The following is a 17,689-nucleotide window of genomic DNA, read 5'->3' as shown; positions in this document are numbered from 1 at the left end:
CCATTATCGCTATCGTCCGGAAACCTATGCAGGTGAGTATACGACTTGCCTATTTTCCAAAGAATTCAGGAAATATGGAGCGAGCTCCTGACCTGACCCCTTCGGCTCATCAAAACTGAGATTCTCCCGTTCTTCTCTCACAGACTTACTTGTTCTTCTTTTGCCTTTTTTCAAGTTTAGGACTCAGTCTTTGCGCTTCATTTACACATCATCGTGATTCTCCGAGATTTCTTGGTCACATCGTCTCGAGATGTCATTGAACGTGCAATCACACCTTCGCCGACAATCCTTCGATCCATCTTGTCCAAGCGGAGGGCAATTCTATGCCTGCCCTGATGAGAAGACACATTTTGTCGGCTGCTGTCGCGAAGATGCATGCTTAAAAGGGTGCTCTGCTGGCAACGTGGAGCCAGCAAGCTTCGATGCTTCGCATTATGGGAAGATTGCAGATCAACAGTGTCCAACAAACGATACTGGATGGTACACGTGTGCTGACACTGACCCACCTTTCATGGGTTGCTGCAGAATCAACCCATGTGCAAGTGGGTGTCCGTCTGGTGAGGTGCTGGCTGGTTTTCTTTCTTCAAATCCAGGCGAAGCAGCAGACTTCTTGCCATCCTCGTCAGCAACGACTGCCTCTCATTCAGCAACCTCCTCATCCGGTGCAAGTGCAGCTGGAACATCGTCCTCGGGGAGCATTCAAGATACATCCGCAGCGGCCGCCACAACCCGCGTCTCTCAATCTATCCATCACACAAACACTGGCACTATCGCCGGAAGTGCTATCGGTGGATTCGTCGCAGTGGCCATCCTACTCACAGTATTCGCCCTTCTATTTCGTCGACGGGCTATACGGTCTCGCCAGCAGGCAGCCCACTCCCGGGCGAGAGCACGTGCGGCGGGAAAAGAGATCCCAGATCAGGATGTGAAGCATGCGAGCGAGACCGCACCGCTCTCAAAAGACATGGAGAAAAACGAATACTCACAGGGTAAGCTTACTAGGACCTGTGTGGAAGACGAAAAAGCTGACCTCATCATTGAAGCCCATGAACTCATGTCTATTCCTGCCGATACAAATGCGTCGGGTAGACCGTATAGCGAGTTGGATGGTGGAGGCCTGGTTCAGAGGACTCCGGGACCGTCACCTCAGCCTCCACCCGGGTTTTCTTCGCCACACGTCTCGTCGATCTCTTCGGATTCGCCGAGGCTACATCAGAGTTGGGGTGGTCATTCATATGGGCGGGATAGTGTAATGTGAGAGTGTTTTGGACCTCGAGAAACGTCGACTCCGAAACGCTTGTCGGCTCCCTTGTGAACTTCGTGAGTACGAGGGTAGAATGTTTAGTAGGCTACGGCGTCCTTGCGTCAGCTTTGGAACAAAGTGAGATGCTCAAAAATAGGCGTTGTGCATGGCTTCTTCAGCAGATGAAGCACATCATTTTGTACGTTTTTGGGATGCGGACACAGCGCAATTCTCTTAATCAGAAATAGCTTGGCGAGGGACTAGCATCGAGTTCGATGCATCCGTAATTCAGAGTAGAGACATTATATCCCATGTAATATGATCATAATGATCCACACCTTCCTGTGTACTCCGTCTGTCTCATTCCTGCAACTTCTTTTACATTCCCATATTTCCTCCTGCGAAGAATTCTCCTGCTTTTATTGTTACATCAGTGTACATTTAATGAAAGCAATACATCTCCACTCACCACAACTTCTACTCATCCATACCATGTCCAAAACTTTCACATCCATGATCTGTGTCTCAAAAGCCCTTCAAACGCTACAATTAGTAAATTAAGCTGGTATGGAGTCATATACTCACCTCCAAGGAAGAAAATCAACAAGCACATGAGAATGAACCACAAATAGAGACCATCCATGGTGAGTTCACGAAGGGCATGCATCTCTCCAAAATTGATTGTGACATTTGAATTCGAGACTGGGATGGTGGAATTGTCCCACAAAAAGGCAGGCATTTGGTTGGTTGTGTAGATGGTGGAAATAGATCAAATACGTTTCTGCTGAAGTGATGCAAAGATATTGTAAGAAATAGTGCAAAAGCGCCGGAATGAAAGACAGAAGAGTGGGAAAACCTAGCTTGCGCCTCCACAGGCATTGACAGTGGCTTGAACTATAACTATAACTGAATATCGAGAATCCTACCTTCTATCACTCGTACAAATTGGAGAGTCTGATGGTCAAATGTTCTTTGATTTTGAATATGTCAAAATGTTAACCAGACCTGCAAGTCGAGATTTCGTTCAATAAACTCCGTGTCCAGTGAACAAGCTTGCCGTGAAGTTCATCTCAGGAATGTCATCCTCGATTGGCAAGAAGCCCTCTGCTTGCATCTCTCGTGCAACTTTCTCCGCATCACCCCAGACTCTCAGGACATTCAGACCCACGATCTTCTTAGCGTCGTCATCGGACACACCCATGCGGAGCAACTCGGCTACGAGGTCGGGATACTTGCTGACGTCTTCCAGTCCTTCTGGTACGGAAAACATCCCATCGAAATCACTTCCTATTCCAACGTGGTCATATCCAATAAGACTGGCGATGTAGACCACATGTCTGGCTACCTGATGTAGCGTCGAATTTGACGGATCAAAGTTCGGTAGACCGGTCGATGAGTCCGGATTTGGGACGCAAGAGATGAAGTCAGGAGAGAAGTTGATCATGACAATAGAATTCGTCTTCTTGACCAACTGTAGCACATCGTCCTGCACGTTCCTGGGATGCGGACACAGCGCGTATGCAGAACTATGGCTGAACATGACAGGAGCTCTACTGCCCTTCGTCTTGCTTGGATTCGCGCCGAGCACATCAAGCATCGTGTCTTTACTTACATGGGACAAGTCGACTAGCATGCCTATTCGATTCATCTCTTGGATGATCTGCGGGCCTTTTTGGTTGCTCAAGCCATGCCAGTATGGCGGTGCCGCAATCGTCGTACCTGAGGAGTTGGTCACTAATGCTGCGTCTGCGAAAATATTGTGGCAGTTCCAAGTCAGGGTAGCATATTTGACGCCCAAGGAATTGAACAACCGTAGATTGGAGAACGCGTTACCGATCTGGTGGAGGCCTTCAATGCCTATAGGCGAGATTAGTTTCTGATATTTATTGAACCCCAGCAGAGCATGGTGGCTATCCAATAGCGGGTCTGAGAACTTGTCGGCATAAGCCGTTGTGAGTCGGTGGATGAGATCAATTTGCGAGGCAGTCGCTCCCACAGCTGCTGAAGTCAGCTCATCTCCTCAAGCCTTGCAAAGAACAGGCTTTGAGCATCTACTATCAAGGGTGACTACCTTGAGCATAGTTACTGTGCGAAAAGTCCATGCCATCCTCGGGGCAAGGAATGAAGGCAGACCAGAATGCACCTCCTGATCTCCCCTCTTTAAGTCGAGGTAGATCAACATGAAAACGCATACCGCCATCCTCGAAATCTGAGGCGAACTTCTTGCTGTAAATGTTGTTTTGATAGAGAATGCGGATCATGATAGCAAAATCATTGTGGCCGTCTACCGGTCAGATCAGTACAGAGAATGACTTCCCCACAGCATTAGACTTGATGGACCTATCAATGGCGTCTCGGACAAAATCCTGCCAACTCTGGCCTCAATGGTCATTGAGGGATTCCCCCCAGAATCAACACGTGTCGTGCTCAAAGTACATGATAGTAGCCCAGTGGTAAGAATGACGATGACCCAGATAGCTAGAAAGATTTGAATGAAGACAGGCCGCATCAATTGATGATATTTTCTGCGGCGAGAATTCGCTTGTCCATTCTGCGGATTGATCGAAGCATTTTCACTCGAAATGTCCGAAACGGAATCGCAAAATGATTTCTCACCATATGTGCGGGGGTCACTCTCGTTCACTGAGAGTAGCGAGTCCGCCTCCGAAGCCATGAGGCAGACCGTCTCCGACAAAGCGCAGCGCTGGCAATCTTCTTGTGTTGAATTCAACTGATATACCCAAGCTACTCCCAAACAGGGCTAGACTACTTTAGGATGGAGAATATATTCACATTATATCAAACAGACTGAGGCAAAGGCCCCGATTGACGACTCAGTTCGAGGGATCGCACTGAGCCATCGCTTGCTTTGGTATTACCTGATACAATGTATCTACTTGCTGGACTGTTCTAGAATTCCTTAACATTTGATCCGAAGAAGACTCATACCTTTCATACCATCCTTTTCCTGCTTTTCAGTTGTATAATTTTTCATGTTGGAGATTATCAGGATGACCGAGACGACGTTGATCAGTTTGCCTAATAGTCGAACTTCTCAAGCCGGACTTCATCAACTTTTAGGGCCATTCTCGAAAAGCTGCTGATCTCCCTTTCCACCCATTTTCATAAAGACGTCTGTCCTTGCTTCACGAGCGGGTTTGTCTTCGCTGACCTTACCCTCATTCTGTTTCCCTTCCGTTTCATCGACTATTGGATCCGGCACCTGTGCAGTACCGTTTGGCTGCGTATTATATACGCGCTTGTCTTTGGGATTTTCATACACCTTTACTGGTGCCTTCGTATCTTGCCATTGAATTACCTTGCTGACTTTGACGTCATTCAAATCAGATAGAAGTGTGCGTTCTCGCTCGGGCTTGCGTTTGGAGAAATCAAGGTCAGACATAGCGCCGGTCAGGCCATCAGTGCTATCACTGATGCTTGTCGCTACCCCGTTTGGTACTATCCAGGGGTGTTCGAGGCATTCATCTATTGTGATACGTTTATCCGCATCGACGGTCAACATACGATCGATCAAGTCTAGTGCAGGATCACCAATACTATCCCAATAAGGTGACGGATAATCAAATCGGCCCATCTTGATCTGTTGAGATAGATTGTAAGGATTCTCTGGCGAATAAAGTTCATCGCTGAAAGGGGGAAAGCCACAGAGGCAGATGTACAGAACAACACCAAGCGACCACACATCGACAGCGCGAGTGTATTTACGATGACGGCTGTTCTCAAGGATCTCTGGGGCGACATAAGACGGCGTGCCACAGCTAAAAGTGAACACCTGTGAGCAGATTTTCAATGCAGAATCATCAATAGGACTTACAGTGTTGTAGTGAAGGATTCCTCGCCAATGATTTTGGCCAGTCCGAAATCTGCTAGTTTCACAGAGAGATGCTTGTCCGCCAGCAAGATATTTTCGGGTTTAATGTCTCTGTGGACGATGTTGCGTTCGTGCTGCATCCGTGAGCTTTCGTAACCTTCCATGAATCCAGACTACTCACAAGATACCTAATGCCCTGAAACAATTGGATGAAGACATTCCTTGTCTCTGCTTCTGTCAACTTTTGCTTTGTGACAATCCAATTGAACAATTCGCCCTCCGGAGCCAGCTCGAGTACAAGATATACTCCATCATCTTCGTCGAAGGTGTCTCTTAGGCAGAGTACGTTTGGATGGCTAACAGACTTAAGCACCCCAATTTCTTGCTCTAATCCATCTGTTTGCGATTTCGAGCTCTCGTTGCGACGTTTCTCAAACTTCTTGACAGCGTACTGCATGCCAGTACTTCGCTCCACACACAAATGAACAGTCGCGAAATGGCCCTTGCCTAGCTGTTGTAGTATACGGTACTGTTGGCGAAAAGCGTTACCGTCCCGATTACGAGGATAGTAGAACATGAAGCGCGCTTGATCTAGAACAGATATCTCGTCTGCATCTTCGAGCTCGCGGCGCTTGTTGCGGCCAATGATGGCTTCGTTGACGAAGGTACCGTTACTTGACAGGTCCTCAATCACAGCAATTGCCTGGCCCTTTTTGTTTTCGCTGAAGACTATACAGTGCCTATTGGATATGGTAGGAAGCTCGAGCATCCGATCTTTCATGTCGTGTTAGTGAGTATCCATCGTGTGTGGGAATCATCACCATACCGCATTCCGGGTGCCTTCCAATGAGATATCCTGTAGCAGGAAATCCCAATTCCCGCTTATTGGCCTCGTATTGATTTTCTTGGTCGGCATATTTGACCTGCGCACATCCCCCCTTGGCTCGCTTCTTCGATCCCCTACCAAAGTCTTTACTCGGATATGGTGCTGGGCATGCGTCTCTGCTTCTCAGTACCAGTGTATCGCCAAAGACAGCATCCACTGGAACGAGATACCCCCATACACCCTCGGCCTCCTCGTCTTCGACTTCATGCGAGAGAGTCTTGGGCGGCATGATGAATTGTGAAAACACCTGAGTATCATACGGCGGGGGAGAAGAGAGTCCATTCTGGGTGTAGAGTATTGGTGAGCCAAACGGTGAGCGGTGTTTGATCTGGCTGGGGCGCCCTTCCACAGGTGACGCCGTTGACTCCCTCCAATCCTCTGTTGCAGTGGACTCTTTGTGGGTTAGAGGCGAGGGCAAATACGCGCCGTTCTTGCCCTTCGTCTTCAAGGGCGTAGATTGCGACTGGGAGGATATTCGTTCTGAGCGACGCGGCTTTTTCTGATCATCTTGTACTTCTCCCGTCGAAGGCTGTATGAAAATTGTGTCAGTGAGCATTTAGAGCAGCTTCGTTGAGCTGACGAACCCGGCCTCGCTTCAAAGAGCTGCGTTCTGGTGCCTTAGGAACCATTTTTGTGCTATGGTCACTTCAATTTTGTTCTGTGAGACAATAAACGTATGACGACTGGTGACGATGCGATGGATCCGAGTACCCGACTCGAGAAAATTGCAAAATGCAGACACTCGAGGAGTTACGCCATCCGTACAGTCGCGGGCGATCTATAGCGACGCGTCGGGAAACTGTGTCCTAATCGCGTGAGAAATATCAATATGCTCAGGGCTGATAAGTATGCAAGTGCCTCTAACGATAGTCTTGGACTTCTATCCTACGTCGTGGTCGAGCCAACTTTTAGGCCGCCCATAGGGCTTGGACCCCTGAACTCGAGGGGCAATCGGACGAATTCTTAGCCAATCAGCTCGGACGAATTCTTGGAGAATGAACAGGCAGGATCCCCACTCTTGGCTAACTGGCCCATATGTCCAGGAATTTAAGAGCATACTGTCAATTACATACTGTACAACCATCACCCGAATCTGTGACAGACTCACGTCAATCAAGAACTCTCCCGGCTGTGCTAGCTACACTCCTGTCTTTCGTCTGCACCTTCTTCAGGCCTGTACCCTTCTGAATAGCTCCAAGCAAGCCGCTCCGCTCAGCGAGGCCTCCTGAGGCGCGACCTGTATCACTAGACCCCGTCGGAAGTGTGGGCGGAGGAGGAGCCGGTGGAGCGATTCCCGGAGGTGGAGGAGGAGGTGGTGGTGGAGCAGCCGGCGCCGCAGCTGTAGGCAGAGGCGGAGGCGGAGGCGCTATTGGTGCCTCACTGCTACTTGCATCGAAGCTCCCGGGCATAGCGGGCGGAGGCGGAGGAGATGCGGCAGCTCCTGTGCTCGGTGTAGGTGGCGCTGGGCTCATAGGGCTATCGACCGACTTCTTGTCTTCCATTGCCGACGTGGGCCTTGGCGGCCCCATCGTGCCAAACAATATTGAGGCCAATTGTTTTGCGCTGCCGCCCGTTGGTCTATCTGGCTGTTCTTCATCGTCGGAGGATGACGTCGAATCCACCGTCCATTCGTCTTCTTCAGGCCGGACACGAGATGGGCGATTGCCGGTTGGTGTAGAACTTAGTGGAGGCAATGTCTGAGATTTTGCAGCTTCTTGCTGCTGGGCAAGTTTATGGAAAGGATTGTTTGATTCAGCGGCGGGCGGGGACGAAACAGACGACGAGTTTGCTGTTGGCTCAGGGGGCTGGCTCATTCTCTTGAGGTAGGGATTCCTTGACTCCACGCTGAACGAAGAACGCTGAGAAGCCTCGGACACTGCTGAAGATGCTTGTGCAGGTGGAGGAGCATGCGCCATTGTGGGAGCCGAGCTGATAGGAGCCTCAGATTCGCTTACACCCTGTAGACCGCCAGATTGCCCACCAGGTTGCTGGCTGCCGTCTCTTGACAAGACTTGGCTGCTTGTTGGAGTCGTTTCTTGCGGCGTGATTTCCTGCGGGCCTTCTTCATCAGACGAGTCATCACCTATGCTCTCTAATTGTAGCTCAAGTTGCCTTTCTCTTTCTCTGGCAGACTCTAATTCTGCTCGCTGAGAAGTAAGTTTCGCTTCTTTTTCCTTGGCTTCCTTTTCCGCTGCCTGCTTTTTCCGCTTTTCTTCCTGCTTCTTCATTTTCCCTTGTTTCACTTGCTCCTCCAAAGCCTTCAATCGCGCTTGCGAAGCTTGGCGTTCCTTCTCCAACTCATCCTCTTGGCGCTTTGCTTCATCCCTGGAGGATCTATATTAGCAAGAAATTACACTGCATAGGGCGGAATCAAATCTCACTCCATAGCTCGGGTCTGTGATGCCTGGGCTTGTTGCTGATCCTTGATTGCTTTCTCCATGCCCTCCTTTTCTGCTTGCTCTTTCTGTAAGTCCTCTTCCCTTCGTTTAGCCTCAGCTCGTTGAGCAGCGCTGTCCGCTCTATTCTTCCGCACCGGAGGCGCCGGCGGAGGCTTTTTCATGGGCTTGCTCATATCCGGGACGATAGGTTGTTCATCCTCCAGTCTTCGCTGTCTCTCACTTTCTCGTCTAGTGTCTTCTACTTCCGCTTGGCGTAAGCGTTCCTGGCGCTCCTTCGTTTCACGCTCTTGCCGCTGAAGGGTAGATTCGCTTGACTTGACAGGAGCTTTCAGTCCTAAGGCTGCAAGACGCTCTGCCATACGCTGTTCTGCTTGTTGTTTGATGAAGGCTGCTCGGTCTTCGGCACTCTTGTATGAGGCATACGAGCCACCCAAAGACACATTAGAAGACGTTGTTGGATCTCGCCTATCGGGCTCTTTGTTTTGTCTCGTTGGTGTCAGGTCACGAGAAGTACCACGATCTGGCGAAATGTCTTGTGCTGAAGTACTATGCCGTCCGCGTCTAGTGCAGCCAAAACGTCAGCAAACTGCCCCAAAAAGCTCTGGCCAAGGGCATATTACTCTTGATTACGAATTCTTGCGGCACGGCTGCTTCTCTGCAAATCAAAGATGAATTCGCGAACTTCGTCTTCCACCCCTAAACCATCTTCCCACCTCCTGCGTTCATGTTCTGTAGTTGAATCCTCGCTACCCTCTGCCAAATTGTCTTCTAGAGTACGAGAATAATCCCTTACACTATCTTCGACGTCCTTTATCATGCGTTCATTAGTTTCCCGCTCAGTTTTTGCCTTTGAGCTTTCTTCTTCCAGCCTACGTGCTGCGGAATCGGCGTCGCCGTCACCGGCTGGCGCACTCTTACCCATCAAGGCTGCCGATCGTTGTTGCATCATTGCCTTTGCTCGAGCTTTCAAGCGGTCGCCTTCGGTAACGGTCCCTCTGGGTCCTGTTCCTACAATTGCGGATGCAGTGTCTGGATGTGCTTTTGCGTCCCTCAATCGGAATAGCTCAAGCTTGGCCTCTGATACATAACGTTCCGTCTTTCGAACCTGAGATGCCAATTCAGGAAGCTTATCGGAGAATCTCTGTAGCTGACGTTTCAGATTCCGCCGTTCTGTGCCTGAGTCAGAGCTTTGAACAGTCGCCTTGGGATGGGAATCGATTTCCTCTTGAGTCCGCCGTATGCGTTTGTATAGGTCTTCAGCTTCCCTTCGATCTCGCCGATCTAGGGCATCCTCCTCCTCGATAGCATTTTCGTCTTTGAAATCCATAGCATCCAGCAAGACCTGTTTTTCGTGAATGTTCTTCCTTAGTTGCTCGATCGAAAGCTCATCTGTTGACCTTTCTGAAACTGGCGAAGCTGATTGTGCTGGCGAAGGCGTCCGGCCGTCAGCACCAAATCGTCTCCTTGCACTAGATTTGTAACCAACAGCATCATCGTTGTGCCTGAAAATTGTCGCGTCTTTTCTTCCCGGGATGATACCATTTGATTCAGTGCGGAAAGAATGATTTTTCATATAACTGACCCCAGTCTTTTGTGGCTGTAGGAAAGCGCCTGATGTCTTTCGCGTTTCTGCATCTTGCGAGAGAAGTGATTTGACTGTGTCGATTGAACTCGATAGATTTCTTGCGGAGGGCGGTACAAGCTCTGGAGGAAGCTGATTGGGTACTGGGTAGCCATTTAATTTTCTGTAAATCAGATGCATCGCAATTGCAAACTCGTCCATGTCGAGCCTGCCTCTGTTGTTTGGATCAGACAATGTCCATATCCTCTCAAGGTCAGACTTGGGCAGTCCGCTCTGGCCCATTACTTCGATAGCCACGTCCCCTCCAACAAAACCTCTGTTTAAGCCATCCCAAGCTCTGAAGAGTTGATCGTATATCTTCTTCTCGTCTTTGGTGACAGCCCAAGGTATTGTGGCGCTTCCAGCCAATCCTGCAGTTGTGAACCCTCCTTCTCGCCCAGGTTGAGGCATCATTCTCTGCTGTAGGGCTTCTATATTGGGTAATCCTGTGGCTGGTGCGTTCACGAGGCCCCATTGCCCGGGACGACCTGTAGGCTGTGCGTTGAGAGGAAGGGCAGTCTGCTGCCCAGTCTGAGAGGGCGAAAGGTTTGATCCAAACGAAGCCGGCATCGGCGGCAAAGGGGGCCGCTGTCCTTGGAAACCCGTCGCTTGGGGATTTTGTTGGAAGCTATTTGATTGCTGCTGAAAGCCCGAAGGCTGTGACAAGGAGCCCTGTTGCTGGTTTCCAAACCCGGTAGGCTGGGGAGGGATGTATTGAGCCGCAAAGCCTGTGGGCTGAGAAGTTATCTGAGATAAGAGCTGACTATTGGATGCTTGTGGCTGAGGCTGATGGATACTTGGTGCCGCATTCGAACCAGCTAGACCACTGAAATTTGGGGCGTTTGTATGCGTAGGCTCTGAAGGTCGGTCGTCAGGCACTCCAAAAGAGATAATGTCCACCATGCTAGAGACCTCATTCGCGATTTTCTCTGGAAGTAGTTGCGGAAGATCCTTTCCAACCAGCTTCAAATTGCAGAGATACATGGCCAAAGCGAATTCTGGAAAGAGTAGTTGGCCCGATTTTGTCGTATCGGAGAGAGTCCATATTCTCATCAGATCGGCGCCCGGAAGATTCGATCGAAGCAACAAATCTTTGCATTTCTCACCATCGAGTGCTTGACCATCTCCAACGGCTGACTTGAACAGCTGCTCAAACTTGGCCTGATCTGTAGCAGTCAGAAACGATAATCGTATCTTCGGGATTTTTGTATTTTTGGGGGCGCGGGTGCTGGTGATGATTGAGCCGTATTTGAGTTGAAAGACTGTGCAATCTGTGATGATGTTTGACCCGTCTTCAAAGGGGCGGAGGGTTGTGGGGCAAGCTGTCCAGGTTGGTATTGCTGCTGTTGGGAGGTATTTGGCGCCTGTGATTGCTGCTGAGAGTAGCCTGTATACTGGGGCTGTTGTGGAGGGGCTTGAAAATTCTGCTGCTGCTGGCCCGGAAAGCCCGTGAACTGTTGTTGTAGAGGGAGCTGGCCATAGCCGGTGGGTTGAGGTGCAAGGCCGTTCTGCTGATTCTGCTGCAGGTAGGAGGGTTGCCCGTACTGCGGGGCACCAGGACGAGCGCTATTACTGCTGTTGAAACTGGAAAGATTAGAGAACATTGTTTCTATGTCATGGAAGCCACTTCAGACGAGAAGGTCGAGGAGGTATGAAATGAAGGACGCCGTATGACGAGAGCTCGCTCCATCCTTCCTGGATGCCAAGCCATAATAAATGTATCTTACCTACAAGGATTGACCCCCTGACTGGCCAGACCCTCTAGCCTGCGCGTCAAAATGCCGTATCTTCTATCATCGCTCAGCAGCTTTCGGAACGTCCGCTTGGCGGGAAAAGCGTGGTAGAGTAGGAAGCTTTTTCATTGCAAGCATTTTGTTCCACGAAAGGCAACACATTCGACTCCAGTCCGAAAAGGTTATCTGTGCAAATTGGAAGGATAGCTATGAATCCTCGACTGTTCTCTGCTAATACTCACGGAAAGACTGGGTTCAATCTTGCTAATATATCTTGGGTTTGGGCGCGTGTTCTTGTCCAATGATGAAAAGGACGATTCATGAATGATATGACTAGTTTTTGAATGAAGCTGTCCAGTCACAAGCCTCCAAATTGACAAGTTGATTTTTTGGTTTTTGGAAAATATTAAGGAACCAAGTCTGCAGTGAAATGCTCAATCAACCTGTCTATTGTTGTCCGGAATTATCGTTTTGAATCTCGACCCTGCTGTCGGCTTTCAGGGCTCAAGAGTATATAGTCAAATAGTTCATGACAGATAAGCTGGTTATCTTGTGCATGAATTTTTGTGTTCATGAATAGATTTAATCTATTCCAACGAGCGTTATATGCGTATATGATCCAGCCCCGTTTACAAATTAGCTAGTCAGAATACAAACGCAAGTAATGACATTCTGTTACAGGCACAGTTATGCTCAATTTCTTGATTCATATTGGTTGACTACCAGATGACTTAATAGTCTCATCTTCGGGCGAACCCCTCCTAAAAGTAGTCTCTGAACGTCGTCCCTGGTGCTCACTTAACAGTCGCGTAACCTTTTTAGACTTAAATGAAAGTTGCACATCGCCGAGCCGCCTCCAACATAACAGCTCCAAGACACTTGCACAACTCTACCGCCCATTCGGCCGGTCATCGGACTTTCCAGTATCTCCAACCATCTTCCGTAATTCCCATTCTTTGGTGAACTCTCGGCTAAGGACCTGAAAGTCCGCAATCAGATCTTTAGAGGCTTGATTCAGCGCTTGACGAGGCGTAAGAGTGCCATCGGTCTGAATACGTAGTATGAATTGACTAGTGACTTTTCAGTATATTGACAGGGGGCCCCACTCTCGGAGACTGCGATGCAAAAGAATTCTTTCATGTGGAACACTCACGCAATGAGCGGATGAGGTACTTTGTAACCAGAAAATGTAACATGTGGAGATTGGAGAAGGCGAGAGCTAAGGAGGTTGCCAAGCGTATGATCTTCTTTATTGAACGTAAAGATAGATGAAGAGGGAATGCCTACCAAATCGATCATTAGCCGGTGGCGAATCATGAAGACGAAGGAGGCCAAAGTCATGAGCTTACGTGTGTCCTGTTCCTCCGTTACCTTCTTTTCCCCGTCTCCGAGTAGGAACAGTTCGAACCTTTCCTTAACGTTATCACCTGATGCTATCCGATGCCCAATGTTTGCAAATGGCGGGCGCGATCCTGTCCACCAAGCATTGGAATAACGCGCACGCTCTTTTCCCCAGGCTTGGGCCATTTGGCAGCACTTGGGGTACAGTGGGATTTCTTGACAGTATGCGCTGCACTATTTGGAATATCGACTCGCCTCGTACAAGTGCGGTTGGTTGAAATACAACTCAAAGTCCGCGTGGGAATTTGGACGAGATCAAAACAGTGTTGGGTGGCGAACAACTATTCTAGAAGGAAAAAGAGAATCCACACAACTGCAAAATTGAGAAAGAAGCATGCATACCTATCCGGCGCGTTCATCGTGACGGTCGCGCCTTCCTTGTATTTTCTCGATTTCCTTAATGTACCATCTCAGACAGTACAGTCGGAAAGGAACAGCAATGAAGCAGAGGGAGACTTCAAATATATCTGTTTGTTTCAACAAAGCGACAGGATTATCCCAAAATGGTCATATCTTCTTGCAAAACTAAGAAAATTCAATAGCAAACATGAGAAAGATGAGCACGAATTTCTTGGTGTTAGTTTCAGCCACAACTCAGAACTACGCGCCACAGCCCGCTTTCGTCCGCTGAACGACATCATTGAACATCGCTAGCATTTCGACATTTACTACCCCATCAGTGACAATGCCATATTCTGTACACTCAAGTGAATCACAGTGCGTTCTGGCTTTGCCATTCTGTAGACAGAACGAGATATTGGCATCGTCCAAACCTACTGGCAATTTACAGCAGCGACAGAGATAGCTCAATAACAGGTCGTACCAAACAAGATTGATGCCAGACTTGTGAAAATCCGTGGGCCTTGCAAGGTGAGATGATTGATAAATAGTGAATAAAGCTAAGTCGATGCAAAGAAGCGGGCACAAAAAAGCGCTCAGAGAAGCTTCACAATCAGGCAATGGAAGGTAGGGGCCGACAGAGAGGCTTGTCTCCTATGTATTCTTGATATGCTACAGATTCGAAGGAAGAGGTACCGACCTCATGTGGGAATCATTCAAGATAGTCCATCACCACCCCATCAGAGTCTTTCAGCTCCCTCCAAAGGACTACGCAATGGATGATACTGGAGTTGTGAGTATGCTTCCAATTGATCGTTTAAGAGCGTCTCCGTGCTATGGCGAGCACTGCGATCCTTCGTGGAGTGCAGATGCCGTTCCCTGAGAGGCCTCACGGTTGCAGAGCGAGTATTGATGGGGCCATAACGCTCCTCAAGTACCACTTCAGTTGGTGACGTCTGGACCTTCCCCACCGGGGATAAGCTTTACGGAATGTGTATTAGCAAACAATTGTCCTAAAAAGCAGATCAATTACCATGCAGATGTTGTTGCCGTTCAAAAGGATTTTCGATAGTTTCGTGTTTGTACCGCTGTAATCGCTGGACGCTAGTATCAGTCCATGTCGTTGATAAATTGCATATAGTGCTTACAATTCTGTTACGTCTTCAAGAACCATGTCTAGCCATATTTGTGAGGAAATACTACTATACGCTTGGGGCAGTCGTGTACATACTGACATAATCGTCAAAACCTGACAGTGTACCGGCGAATTCTGCAGATTTTGCTCATTAGCCCTGAATTCATTTCGCCAAAGCCGACTGGCTGTTTACTACCTTTATCACCCTTCATGATCACCCATATGCGAGAGCCGACACACTTGTCAATTAATTCTAACGAAGATCAGTACAACAGGAAAGGTGAGTATTCAGGGTAATTTTACCGAGGGGTAACAAGGTGGAAGACATAGTCTCGAAGATAATCAATTCATCTAGGCAAGTGATTTGGAGAGAGGTAATCAAGCTTGATGTTCAGCAAAAAGGCTTGGCAGCTCCAGCCACACCCTTGAACCCAATTTAGCGCTATTTGTTGTCCCGCTTGCTGCTCGCGGTCGAGCTACTTGTACAATGGTCGACTCACTCTTCGTAGAAAGATGAAAGGAGCTGCGGGCTTCATATAGGGCTTGAGTACGCAATGACAATGACTCGGGTTTCAAGATATCGAGGGACTGGCTTGCTATGCACGCTCACACCAGATTTGCAGGATCCCTGACCATCAAAAGGTTTTACCTTTGCGTCCGAAATTCGAACCGTTTGAGCCAGAAGACTTGGAGATACGTGACCAAGGGTGTCCATCACAATATTCAATTGCTCTCTTTATGTGAGACTCCACCATCACCTACCAACCAAAGCCAAACACCGAGACCTCTCTCGTCTACAACACCTCATTACTCCCCAAGGGCGAACTGGTCTTCAAGCCAAGAAGTCTGTGCTCCTGATTCAAGGAGTATCTCTAGCATACAGCGGAATCGCAAGACGTGCGAATTGAAGCGAAATAATTGGGCTTGCCAGTCACCCACATGCACCCACGAGAAGGGCGAGTTTGGGAGATCTCTACAGTCCAAACAATCATCGGGGACGAAGACGCTTGGAGATACAAATCAGCTTGCTGTTGCGACCAATGTTGGCGCTATTGTATTGGCATCGAAGACCAAAGGCTTCACGTCGACTAAAACACAGTGTGTAGATCAATTGGCTCATGATGCACCGCTGAAGATCCGACGCTATACCAAAGATGGACTCAATCCTGGTGCGATGCACGCAGGCAACTCTACAGCAATAAACAAGAGCCCTGTTTTCTCTTCAATTGCACGTTCTCACTTCGTTACGAATATGTCTAGCAGATCAAAGTCCACTACATCTGGTCGCTTAGATATTCGCCCATCACAGATTTTTGAATACCCTAATTTATCCCTATCAAGCTTCGCTTCTCAAGCTGGACCTACCTCGCCTTCGCATTCAGTTCAAATTTCGGACAAAGATAATGAGGCTGAGTCGGATGAAGGATGCACTCCCTCGGTGAAGGTCCCCGACACTTCACAAAACTTGATGCTGCAGGCTGAAACCTTTGCCACACCGCTGGGCTTTCATATTCCCTATGATACAATGAGCGCTGCCTTAAGCGCGCCTGAAAATAGCGAGCAATCTTACTGGCAACACTCATTGTATCGAGGTCCAAATAGTGATCAACAAGTGGTCAAAGTCCATTACTGCAAGACCAAGGAGACAATGGAATCTGTCTCTCAACTTTTTGCAGACGAACAAGTATTAGGCTTCGATATTGAATGGATGGCCAATTCCAGCGCCAACCACGGCACTAGGCGCAATGTATCTTTGATCCAGATCGCAAGCGAAGAACGCGTTGCTCTGTTTCACATTGCCCGGTTTCCGGATAATGACACCGCTGACGCTTTCGTTTCTCCAACTTTCAGAAATATCATGGAATCGCCAGACATCTTGAAGGTAGGCGTTGCTATATTAGGAGATAGCACTCGACTGCGAAATTTCCTTGGGATTCACTGTCGAGGTTTACATGAACTCAGCTTTTTATACAAGATCATCAAGTATCACAGTGGCCAGCTGGATAAGATAAATAGATACCCTGTATCTCTCGCACAACAGGTCCAAGAGCATTTGGGTCTACCTCTGTTGAAAGATCAGGTCCAAACGTCCGATTGGAGTAAAAATCTAGACTCTGAACAGACGAGATGTGCGATATGCCTGTTCCCCGAGATAGTGCCGAGCTGAAATTTTTTAGATGCTGCAAGTGATCCGTATGCCTGCCTTCAGCTATTCCACTGCCTGGAGGCCAAGAGATTAGCGCTCGATCCGGTGCCCGAGAGGCCAGCCTTTGCAGAACTCAAGCAAAGACTTTTAGTCAAAAGGCTCCCTTTGAAGAGAGATGATGATGACTCGGAGTCCTCGGACGATAGTTTTGTGACATGCATAGAAGCTTCCTCAGATGAGGACATCGACTCAATGGCGGCAGACTTTCGTCTGGTTGACATCCGGGATTCCAATTTGCCTCTCGAGAATTTACGAGTGAACGATGAGCATCACAATAAAGCATCAAGTCCATCTAAACTTGCGGAAATGCCTCTGACAAAGGCTGACAGGGCCAGCAATTGGGCTACATCGTACCGAGAAAGTCAACCCATGGGACCTCAAATTCCCTCAGCGAATCTGCGTGCATACTATCTCTGGCACCATCAACAACTCGAACTTCCTGAAATTGCTAGTACCCTTCGAACGCCGCCACTGAAATACATCACCGTGCTTGAGTATGTTTGTGAGGCCGTGTATAGAGGATCGTTTCCAGCCGACCCAGAACGATTTGCTCATCTGGGTACACATGGTGTACAGCCGTACAAGAAGTACCATCTCAAGATGCTTCAAGCCGCGAGGACGGAGATGGAAAGGCGCAAGAGAACGGATCTCAATACGCCTGATGAGGAGCTCAATGCCCGTTGGTGGAAGAGTGCGGACGAATAGTCATATCAAAATCATTTTAGCCATAGTCACAGCCTAGCAAATGTCAAAGCCATTTGAAAATGTATCATCTCAGCTAGTCCTGTGTCCAGTCAAATTTCTGGAAGCAGCTGTACCAAGCAATATGAACCTAGTGGAATGAGTGTCAGAAGGCGGAAGCCCCTTTTGGCCAAAATAGGAGTTTTGACGGAA

The 17,689-nt window shown here is 48.6% G+C and overlaps 6 protein-coding genes across 6 annotated transcripts; 2 read left to right on the top strand and 4 right to left on the bottom strand.

Annotated features, from left to right (window-relative positions):
- Positions 1-511: 511 nt before the first annotated feature.
- Positions 512-1,258, top strand: KY384_009035 (uncharacterized protein; the record flags this gene model as incomplete). The annotated part of the gene is made up of 1 exon (XM_044817521.1): positions 512-1,258. The coding sequence occupies one exon, from the start codon at positions 512-514 to the stop codon at positions 1,256-1,258; it is 747 nt and encodes a 248-aa protein (XP_044664674.1).
- A 1,009-nt stretch (positions 1,259-2,267) lies between these two features.
- On the bottom strand, positions 2,268-4,238 carry KY384_009034 (uncharacterized protein; the record flags this gene model as incomplete). Its single annotated transcript, XM_044817520.1, has 3 exons — positions 2,268-3,241; positions 3,315-3,527; positions 4,193-4,238. The coding sequence occupies 3 exons, from the start codon at positions 4,236-4,238 to the stop codon at positions 2,268-2,270; spliced, it is 1,233 nt and encodes a 410-aa protein (XP_044664673.1).
- A 75-nt stretch (positions 4,239-4,313) lies between these two features.
- KY384_009033 (uncharacterized protein) lies at positions 4,314-6,590 on the bottom strand (the record flags this gene model as incomplete). Its single annotated transcript, XM_044817519.1, has 5 exons — positions 4,314-5,022; positions 5,079-5,209; positions 5,257-5,849; positions 5,902-6,490; positions 6,546-6,590. The coding sequence occupies 5 exons, from the start codon at positions 6,588-6,590 to the stop codon at positions 4,314-4,316; spliced, it is 2,067 nt and encodes a 688-aa protein (XP_044664672.1).
- A 480-nt stretch (positions 6,591-7,070) lies between these two features.
- On the bottom strand, positions 7,071-11,585 carry KY384_009032 (uncharacterized protein; the record flags this gene model as incomplete). Its single annotated transcript, XM_044817518.1, has 4 exons — positions 7,071-8,286; positions 8,343-8,921; positions 8,981-11,147; positions 11,270-11,585. 4 exons carry the CDS (start codon positions 11,583-11,585, stop codon positions 7,071-7,073), a joined length of 4,278 nt encoding a protein of 1,425 aa, XP_044664671.1.
- Positions 11,586-12,603: 1,018 nt separating this feature from the next.
- On the bottom strand, positions 12,604-13,474 carry KY384_009031 (uncharacterized protein; the record flags this gene model as incomplete). The annotated part of the gene is made up of 3 exons (XM_044817517.1): positions 12,604-12,784; positions 12,868-13,122; positions 13,458-13,474. The coding sequence occupies 3 exons, from the start codon at positions 13,472-13,474 to the stop codon at positions 12,604-12,606; spliced, it is 453 nt and encodes a 150-aa protein (XP_044664670.1).
- Positions 13,475-14,811: 1,337 nt separating this feature from the next.
- KY384_009030 (uncharacterized protein) lies at positions 14,812-17,500 on the top strand (the record flags this gene model as incomplete). Its single annotated transcript, XM_044817516.1, has 3 exons — positions 14,812-14,869; positions 15,213-16,718; positions 16,767-17,500. 3 exons carry the CDS (start codon positions 14,812-14,814, stop codon positions 17,498-17,500), a joined length of 2,298 nt encoding a protein of 765 aa, XP_044664669.1.
- Positions 17,501-17,689: the final 189 nt, after the last annotated feature.

This window comes from Bacidia gigantensis (genome assembly GCF_019456465.1).
Source record: "Bacidia gigantensis strain McMullin 20006 chromosome Unknown scaffold_268, whole genome shotgun sequence".
Lineage (NCBI taxonomy): Eukaryota > Fungi > Ascomycota > Lecanoromycetes > Lecanorales > Ramalinaceae > Bacidia > Bacidia gigantensis.
This window is presented reverse-complemented; position numbering and strand designations above follow the sequence as displayed.